Genomic DNA, 10,808 nt, shown 5'->3' on the forward strand with positions numbered 1-10,808 from the left:
CCAACATCTACTATACATTATGTTCTGACGTTCAGGCCATAACGCTGAATATCTGAGCATAATATACAGAATAAATTGAATTTCATAGTGCAGAGGAGCAATCCGTTTTGATCTACAGAGATAAAAATTATATATTTTTTTACTGGTTAACACCTTAAATCCAAAATATTATCCTTCATTGGCAAGTTGATGGCAAAATGTAAACATTATTTTTCAGAACTTTCAGTTTTAATTGAGCACAGCCTTCAAATAGAAAACTTTTCACTTTCAAATGGTCCATATCAGCAGTAGGGGCCTGGTTTTTTAAAGTCTTTCCAGAGCCAAACCCGATCGGTGAATTCGCCAGTCGTAGTGGCGATAATCCCTGAGAAGGCGCAGCGGCTGTACGCCAGCGGGAAGACGTGGAAGTAATTCCAGCTTGGCGGTTCAGTGAGAGAGATCCCCAGGTACTGCATGCACAACCCCAAAAACACGTCTTCGATGTAGAGCGGCTTCACGTGCCGCGACGCCTCGATGAGCTTCTTGGCAAGGTCTAACGACAAGACGTAGCCCAGACCCAAAGCGTAGTGCGGGTACTCCGAGGGGGGGTGGACGTCATACGGCAGGTACCACTTCGAGGACGGATCTCTCAGGACCGCGGCGTTGCGCGCCACAAGCCCGGTCATGTAATTGGTTTTCGGCGCGTGGACGAGCACGTTTACGAGGTTGGCCACGTTGAGAAACATGTCGGAGTCGATCTTCATGGCGTACGAGGCGCCCGGGCAGTACGAGTCGAGCCACTCCAGCATCACCATGGTCTTGATGGTGAGGTTCTTGTAGCAGTCGATGAAGTCACTCTGGATCACGTCCCCGTGCTCTTTGCTCTCTCGAAGAAGCTGCTGCTGCTGCTGCTGCAGCACTTCGCCTCCACCCTGCAGGCCCAGAAGGAAGAACAACTTCACCACCTTCCCGTTCACCCAGCTCTCGCTTCCCCAGGTGGCGCGGATGACGTCGCGGTGGGCCTTGTTCTTGGGCGCCACAGGAACGACCAGGACCAAGAACGGCTTCTCCCGCTCGCACCTCTGTGGCTCGTTGATAATGAAGCGATACTCGTGAGGGTACTCCACCAAATAAGGGCCAGGCGACACGTACGGCGCCGGGGCGGGCCTCAGTGTGGCTTTCTTCGTCTCCTGTAGCGGTGCAGCCGACGTGATGTGGGTTTGAGGGATTACAGGTGAGCTGGCATTGGCTGAAAAACCTGCAGCGGGTTCAGAAGCTGTAGCAGCATTAGTCGAAACTGATGCAGCATTAGCATTAGCATTAGCAGAAGCAGAAGTAATGGCAGCGGCGTCAGTGTTCAACGGAAGATTGGATTCAGGCGCGCTGCCGTTTGTGCTTCTAATGCCGGAAGTCCCACGTTGCCTCTGACTCTTGTAGATACTGTCCAGTGGTTTGGTTTGGTTTTTCATCCACCTTTCAGCACTCCAGTTGGACATGATCTCAGTGCTATAAAATAAATAAAGTACAACAAAAGCCATCAAGAAGAAGAGGCCGTGGCGTCGGTACGAACCAGTCCACAGCCTCCTGTGGTTCGACGGTGGTCCAGTCACCATTTTTCCTTCCTGAAAGGAGAGATGAGTCACTCGTGAAAGTTTGTACACGCATACGCTCAAGTACAGTCAACAGCTCTCACCAATACGGATTCATTTTCTTTTAACATGTGATATTACCACCACTGTGGACTTATGATCTGTCAGGATTTACTCGAAGCAGTACGGAAAATGGTGGATGGATAACGATTACTGTACCGTGAAACCTGATGAGGTCATTTAACTCAAACTATTTGAGGACGCCCACCGAATCAAATTGTTTAGGTTAATGCCACAAACATTTTAATCATCAGCAATTATTTGATTTAAATTCACTTTTTATATTTCAGTATTTATAGTTACAACTACAATAAATGAAGTCAACATCTATTTTTTACTCTTGGCAAGATGAAAAACAATAATTAAGGTTTTTTTTTTTGTTTGTTTTTTACTCAACTTACTTTACTTAAAGAAAATGAGTTAATGAAACTCCCAAGAAATAGTGACGATTAAAACGATCTCCAGGTTTAAATGTACTCACTTCAGTGGAGTTCACAAAAACAATCTTTTTTTGGTTAAATCACATGTATGCGGAGTGGCCTTTTGTTTAGAGTTTCTCTTTTTTGTGGCACACCTGAGCAATAATCCTGCTGTTTTATCAGCATCTTGATATGCAACACCTGCGAGGAGGAGGGATTATCTCAGCAAACTAAATAATCGCTCACTAATACAGATTTATACAAATTTGGGAACAATATTTGAGAGAAATGGACCTTTTTTTGTGTACACAGGAAACGTCTTGGATCTTTGCGTTAAACACATGAAAAATGGGAGCAAAAAACCCCCCCAGAAGTGTCACAAGGAGTTTTGTCGCTCATTTATCTAGCTTGGCACTCCCAACCAGCCGAGGGAGTTTCACCCAGTGTCAACAGCGATGGGATAAGCTGCAGTTGGAAAAACAAATCATGCGTGTATTGACAATCGCACACACCAGGGTTGAACTTCTGGAAGAACACACACTCGTATGGTTCAGTAAATGAATGGACGGCAAACAAACGAAACATAAATATACCTTTTTATGTATTAATGTTTTATCGTTTCAATAAAGCAGAGAAAAGAAACGTCCCATGGGAAAAGTCAAAATGTTAAATTTGATCACATTTGGAGATTTAGGTGTGTAAAACATCTATTGCGGCACAATCAGCGTGGAAATGTCAATTAAAATACATTTTTAACGCTTCCACCTACTCTCAAATTATTCTTCTGCATTTAACCGGCGCTGCTCATAGTTAGACTTCTTAGATATACTGGGGGCAGAAACTCCACCAGTCTCACAGTTTATGTTGTTGGGGTCTACAGACGCATACGCACATATCTGACGTGTGAAAGTTTAAATTCTACTGAAAACAAAGCATCAGTCTTTACATGAAACTTCGGGCAGTTGTAATTGTTAACCTAATGTCGCTCATTATTAATATGCATATTTATCTACATTACACTTACTTGACATTCAACTTGACATTCAAATATAAAAATAGATCGCTTGAATGAATAAAATTGTATACATATCCATCCTCTTGAAGCTCTTTCATCAAGGTGTGTCCACGGATTTCCCTACAAACTGCATTCAACAACACAATTCAGCGATTTTTCAGGGACATATTTTTTGCCGATTTGACTATACAAAGTGTTCAGAACAAATGAAAGTCTTGAAAGCCCCGAGGTCTGACACGTTATCTGCTGGTGGTTTTCATGGTATCAAAGTACAGGAGCAATATAACCAGAAAGTGGTTGAACAGTAGTCACCTTCAAAGCAGTGGTGCAGAAAAACAAGGGTTGTTTTTTTTTTTTTTTTTAAAGTTTCCCAGGTGGGTGTTGGTTTTATAGCCAAGTGTGTGTGACCAAGTTCAGGGCTTTTGTGAGGACACACACAAAGGTCGATTAGAAAAGTCTACATTAATGAGTCGCGAACCAGCTTAAGACCACTTAAGTGAATAAAGGAGAAAAAAGGTTGGCTAGATTCTATAATGTGTGTGTGTGGTCTTTTTGTTTTTTTTAATTGTCTCTCTTTTTATTGGCTCTCCAGGTTGGAAACCACTGACTTAACTCACACTAGCCGTTTAATCCACTGATGTTTCACGAAAGTTTTTTAAACAGACGTCAGCCCCGATCCTAGAGCAGAGGCTTAACCACCGGGACCACAATACACAATCAATGACTCACAAACGACACACAAAGTCTGAAACATGATTCACACACACACACACACACACACACACACACACACACACACACACACACACACACACACACACACACACACACACACACACACACACACACACACACACACACACACACACACACACACACACACACACACACACACACACACACACACACACACACACACACACACACACACACACACACACATACTGTGTTTAAGTGTGTATCTATCTTTCCCCGTGTGTCTGTGATCCATGGAATTGTTGATACTTAAAACAATTGATGGTGGTGCTCTTTGCGTCACATAACCAGTTCATTGGCGTGTGGCGACTGTTATTCACAAAAACAGCCATGATTTATTAGAACCATGTTTACAATGAGTACATATTTATTTAAGCAATTTGCAAAACAGATCTGGCGTTGAAGCTGGTTGGAAACGAACAACTATAGAGGACATTTCCTTCTCACAGTCAAACCATCGAGTCACAGAGAAGGTAAGCAGCCCCAGTCACCATCTGATGAGGTCTCAAGATAGAAAATCCTTAAAAAGAAAGATGTGTGTACGTTTACGGTAAGTACACGTACCGTCAAGCCAGACTCACTGACTTCTGATAAATCCAGTGAGACAATGAAATGCAAAACACTTGAGCGTCACCTCACATCTACTCATTTGACTTGACCCTTCACTCAATCCATTATCCAAAAAAATTCAACAGTATGTTTTAAGTTAATTCAGAGCCTCAATTGTACCTTGGTGCAACATTGCCCACTGAGCAAAAAAGTGGTTCAAAACACGTCTAAAAGACATCATCTTTAGACATCCAGAAGATGTTCTCAGAAGTGAAAGGTTTTTTTATACAGTACGTCTTTCTTGGACGTCGTCTGGATGTCTTTACTGGACGTCAATATTTGACATCCGGAAGACAGCCACAGAAGAGCCAGAATGAACGTTTTTTTAAGACGTCTTTCTTGGACGTTGTATTAACGTCTTGTCTGGACGTCATATGAACGTCAATGAAAATACGATGCAAAAGAACAAGGACAGATCACGAGTCCATCACAGGACACTAAAGGAGTAATTTAGCTTTGCCATCATGGATATTTTTGGATTATGGAAGGAAAGACATCCGCACTGATAAAACATTTACTAGGTACATAGCCGTATTCACAAGATGACAGGTTATTAAAGTGGTGAGTTTCTCTGTGGAGACTTGAAAAGTTCAATGTCGTGTGACCAAAACAATAAATGGTCATAACTCATTGAACTTCACATTCTGTCTCCTCTTGCCTGTCATGATCTACTTCCCCTCATTATTTTAATGACAACTCAATAATTAAACAGGAAGCTAGACTTAACAGACAGCTTGTGACCCGTCTCTTTCAACTGATTCTGGCTGTCTTAGATGTAAATAATTTTTATAATATCCATCATTTTATGTCATTTGTCAACTAGTTCTGGCTGTCAAATAGACGTCCAGATTGCGGCGGGACGGACGGACGTGTTTTGGACGTCAATGGACGTTGCTTGCTCAGTGGGTGGGCTTGGTTGGTAGAGTTGGGTCGTCTCCCACTTGGAAGGTTGCAGGTTCAATTTCCATGTTGATTAAGTGAAACTTCATTTCAGACTCAACAACCACATTCCTTATTTTAACCAATTATCAGTGAACATAATGCATCTTTTTACTCAATATTTTAAACCTACAGTGGTCATTTGAAGGAACCACAACAATCAGGGGGGACATTTGTTGTGTCAGTTATTGAGATGAGTCAATTTTCTTGTTGAAATATAATCAATTTGGGGTTTGGTCCTTTTGCTTCATCAACCAATCGCTCATCACCAGCCAGTTCATTTATTCCAGGGATGTTCAATCCTGGTCCTGGTCGGCCAGCGTCCTGCATGTTTTAGGTCTCTCTCACCACATCTCCTCCTTGGACTTTTTACAAGCTTGCCATTGAGGTCATCATTCGATTCAGGTGGGTTGAAGCAGGGAGACTAAAACATGCAGGGCAACAATTGTGGAGAAAACTGCTTGAACATCAGCACTGCACACACTAAATGACAGCAGCTGTTTTAATACACATGTGACAATAAGCCACATGTTACCTACAGTCTTTGTGAAATACTCATTGTAGGACAGTATTATTAAGCTGCTCATTGAACTTTAAAGAGGGCTGAAGTCCATTTATTGAATTGTGTAACTGTCGAAATGATCATGCCACTTTGTATGCCAATTATGCGATCAAATCTAAAGCAAAGGCTTTTTTTCAAATGTTAACACAAAAATCCAAAGGGTTATTTTCCTGGGGGTGGGGTAGTCTAGAGCCAATCCCAGCTAACAGATACACCCTGGACAGTATGTCAGGCCATCACAGGGCAAACACACACAGAGAGACAACCAGGCACTCTATGGGCAATTTGGGGTCACCAATTAACTTCTGACGTACTGAGGGAGGAAACTGGAGTATGTGGAAGAAACCCAAGCATGCACAAGGAGAACATGCAAACTTTAAACAGAAAGGCCTGGCAACTATTTGAAGCCACGGTCCTTTAATGACCCACTGTTCCACCATGTGTTGATTTTAATTTCAAAAAAATTTATTAAAAAAAAAAAATCTATTTAGTTTGTCAAATGCTCAATAAAAGAGAAAACATTGTGGTGTTCTCTGTATTGCATATATTAATAAAAATTAAAGCAGCAACCCGGATACAGGTTCATTGAAGTGCAATAAATCATATTCCATTTTTTTGTTGTTGTGGAGAAAAAAAAACCCTCTAAACCACGGACATCTTTTCTTCCTCTCTCTTCATTATGACCCAGCAGGTTTCACAAACATTTAAAAAGCTGACATACCTTTTTTTTTTTCTTCCTCCCCCGTCCTGATTAAATCTTCTTTAAATCATGTCGGCGCTCCTCCCGCAGTAGATGTGGTGTTTTCTCTTTTTCCATGTGCAAGACGAAAAAGCTTACGGATGTTGCTCCGGTGGGGAAAATCATGTTCAGCAGCTCCGCACTGTGACCTGCGATCCAGGTGAGATACTCACCTGTGAGGGCTGAGCCAGCAGTCTCTCTCTCTCTCTCTCTCTCTCTCTGTCTGTCTCTCTGTCTCTCTCTCCATGGCACTCTTCTCTACCTGCAGAAAACCACACCTTTGTTTACTCCACTCCCACCCAGAGGCCCTGGGAGCTCTTCCACCTTTCTCAGCTGCTTTTAGCTCAAGTGGTTGGTGCACAAATTAATCTTTTCTCACGGGGGAGATGACTCATTTGGCACCATTCCTGTAGCAGCAGGACAGAGTTTTTCTGCAGCTTTCATTATTCCAAATTACTCTTTCAGGCATGATTAGTTAATCTGGTGGAGAAAAATACAATAAATCTGTCACAAATAAACACAACATGTAAAAATAATGTCAAAATTAACACGGGGAGGTAAAAACCACAAAACACGCTGACTATGACTACAGAGACACACATACGACCAAAACAAGATGTGATATAAATATAGAGACACAACAACAACCCAAAGGAGTGAATACAGGCACAGAATAATGATATAACCAATCAGAATAGACAAATAAATGCTAAATGGCCCAATAGAGACATTGGCCCAGTTTACATGACAATGTGCTCAGACTCACTGAAAACTAAATTTCTTAGGAAACGCTGCATGCGCTGTGCATGCGCACTACCATCATAGTAAATAGTTCTGCGCATGCACGACAAGGATCCATGCAGAGCAATGAATGTGGGTGTGTGTTCTCCTACTTAACACCTTCATCTGGATCACATGTGGAGAAATTTTATTTAGTGCGCCAAAATGAAGAAAAGACGGTTTAACTGTGTTTGAATGTTTAAATGTTTCTCTGAGTACATTTGTAGATGGTTTTATTACGGTACATAAATGCATTACCCATACGTGGCCCCAAAACCAAACTAACAGCATTTTCAGCTTTTCTGGCACTGTCGTATGTGAGACGCAAAACTTTTCTGAAACGAAAAATGGAAACACCTTGTGTAAAGGGAGCCAAAATCAATCACAGAAGCAAAATATAAAGAAAAGGAAGAAAAAAAAGGTGCAGAATAAAAACAGAGATGCACCATAATCCTAACAGTCAAAATAGAATGACGAAGACAAAAGCAAATGAAAATAATAGAAGTGAGACCAGAAAAATGCAATCTGACCACATAAGACTTTTGTTTGTGTTGAGAGGAAATAAAGAAGCACAACATGAATGTGTAGCCAGATGCAAAATCAACTTAAGCAGATGTATAAAAAAAAAAACCAATACAAAAAGATGCAAAACAATGACACAGACATGCAAAACAACTCCAAACACTGAATAACATAATAGAGATGCTAAACCTCAATACAAAGTTCCAAAATGACAAATGTGACACAAAGAAAGAGCAATTAGCATTTTCTGACACATATTCCACATCCAGATCAACTGCCTTTATTAATTTATTCAGTTTGGTGATCACGTGATTTTATTGAACACCGGGAAGGACAATTTATTGTGAAATGAAAATGTTCAATTGTAACAATTATTTTCATCCGGATCGCCACTTTCATTTAATGAGTTCTTCTTTTGATCAAAATGAACCTGTGTACCAAGTTTCATGAAGATCTGCACATTAGTTTTTTTTTTTTTTTTTAAATATCTTGTTAACAGACAGACACGTAAACAGACAAATAAATGATTTTATAACCTCCTTGGCGGAGGTGACAAATCAATTTCTCAACATGACAACAACATGAAGCTGATTTTAAAGAAGGCAATGGGGAGGGAATAACAAAAACACACCTACAAACATCTGCAAAATGACCACACAAGAAGCAAAGCAGCCACAAAATGATCAAAATATCATGAAACAAGAGCAGTCAGAGATTTCTGACGTCCACCAAAGGTTGAGCTGGACTCAGGAAAAGAAAAAAAAAAAAGTTTCCAGATGTCCTCCAAAATTCCATGGAGTCTTCTGTGGCCTAATATCTATCTGAGGTGAAGATTTTGACAAAATCCGTGCCGTAGTTTTGAAGTCATCTTGCTAACGCTGATGATTTCCTTGGTGGATGTAATAAACACAATGTGTCCTCAAATGGAGCTTAAAGCAATAAATCAACCTGGACCACTGACCTCTGGCCGCTCGTCTCCAGGCACGCCCCTGTTCGGCAGCCAATCCCTGCTGCAGATCGTCCCCGCCTCAGCCAGTCACCGCCCAGGTTCCGCCTCCTGAGCCCCCACATTCAAGCCAGCCGAATTGTTACCTGCCTTGGCCACCCCCAATCCGTTCTGCAAACGTCTCTTCCTGCTCCAGGGAGTTTTTCCTTTCCACAGTCGCTCTTGCTCGCTCACATGGATCTGTTGGGTTTCTCTCTGTTTAAAAAGCACCTAGAAATGATCGTGTCGTATTCAGTGCCATATATCCAAAGGGGAATTGAATCCCCTGCTCGCCCCAGGCCTCACCCTTGCCACCACCAGTGTCCAGACTCTGGAGGGGAAGACTAATCCTAGATCAGTATGTTTGTGCATTCATAACTTTGTTTGCAGTCTTCCTCTACAATGAAGCTCTTCTAATGGATAGCCGTGTGTGCGAGTCTTTACAGGGTTTAAATAATCATAAATCCCTTGGAAACAACCACGACAAATGTAAAACGGCCACAAAAAAACCCCCAAAACAACTTTAAGAGACTGAAATAAACCAAAGCAACCTCTGGTCCGATAAGTTCAGAATAGCAATGAGAAATTATATGTATTATATGCGTCATATTAAACATCTGCAAATGTGAGAATGTCTTTTTCAATATATATTATGAAACTTTTGATTTAATATGGAACGTGAAGGGTAAATAGGATTTCTGACATGGAACCCAATGAAAAAGCGTCCAGGTAAACTGCTGATGGCCTGATGGAATGTGCAAATTCTTGCAAAGCAGCCTCACTTTGCTCCAACACAGGGTAAGAACTCATCGGCTCCACAAAGGTGAAGTATTAACCGCGACGGCAGGGCGTCCGGAGTGTGTGGGTGTGTCAGGTCAGAGAGGTGTGTGAGCTCTGCTTATCTCCACATAGTGCCGGAGCTCCCAACACCTGAAGCGCAGATGCATGGAAAACTGTAAAGCTATGAATGATTAACCAAAGCAATGATGAGACGATGTCTGATTTCCACCTCGACGGCAAAGTGCAACACCGCGGAGGCTTCATGGAGGTCAAACGTCAAATAAATGTAGCTTCAAATGTACTCCATTTGAAGCATGCGCTTTAAAAGAAGTGGTCAATGTTTATACATGAAGCCTGAAACCATGGTGCTTGCCATGCTCAGGGTTCTACACTTGGGTTTATTTTTGAATCTGGACATGCATTCTTTAAAGTTACATTGCAGGTTTTAGGTTTGAGGAGATAAGGCTAACTGAACAGCTGCAAATTAAATGTTCTCATCAAAAAGCATGCATTTCATCATTTTTACCTTAAAATGTACTTTATTTGATAATATTTTGGCCATAATTCCAGTTGATATGGGGCTTAAACGTGATTAATTAACCTTCTTCTTTCCCTGCATCGCCATGTTTAGAAATGATCTTTAGGGTCGCGGACTGCTGGTTGTTAATTTCTTCCTAAAAATATTTGTTATTTTTATACGTACAATTACGAACCAAGACCCGAGGTATTCAAAAATCTGAATTCAAATATGGTTTCTGTTTTGTGTCACTTTTATAATTACAAGTTCTCAGTGTTCTCTATCAATTAAAAGGGCTTCAGTGAAGACGGCATGATTCAACACAACTATACACGCTTTAAAAAGGAACCCTGCCACCGTAGTAATGCCTACGCATTTGCAGCATTAAACTAAATCTGCAGCGCCTCGTGAAGCCCTGGCTGTGGCCTCAGCGCAGGAAGACCCAGGTCTGGAGCCGTTCTGTGTGAAGTCTGCATGTTCACCCTGTTTGTCTGGAGGTTTGTTTTAGTTCTTTTCCTCCAGCTTCTTCCTGCAAACCAATATCATGCACGTCAAGT

The 10,808-nt window shown here is 41.6% G+C and overlaps 1 protein-coding gene across 1 annotated transcript; it reads right to left on the reverse strand.

The window, feature by feature from the left end:
- Positions 1–214: 214 nt before the first annotated feature.
- LOC308127817 (beta-1,3-galactosyltransferase 5) lies at positions 215–6,897 on the reverse strand. Its single transcript, XM_080493159.1, has 2 exons — positions 6,650–6,897; positions 215–1,601 (listed from the first exon to the last, which is right to left on the reverse strand). The coding sequence occupies exon 2, from the start codon at positions 1,590–1,592 to the stop codon at positions 282–284; it is 1,311 nt and encodes a 436-aa protein (XP_080349285.1). The 5' UTR covers positions 1,593–1,601; positions 6,650–6,897; the 3' UTR covers positions 215–281.
- Positions 6,898–10,808: the final 3,911 nt, after the last annotated feature.

Source organism: Lipophrys pholis (genome assembly GCF_963383615.2).
Source record: "Lipophrys pholis genome assembly, chromosome: 2".
In the NCBI taxonomy this organism is placed as follows: domain Eukaryota; kingdom Metazoa; phylum Chordata; class Actinopteri; order Blenniiformes; family Blenniidae; genus Lipophrys; species Lipophrys pholis.

Coding starts and splice junctions, on each gene's coding strand:
- LOC308127817 (XM_080493159.1), bottom strand. CDS start 1,592: ATGGTGACTGGACCACCGTCGAACCACAGGAGGCTGTGGACTGGTTCG.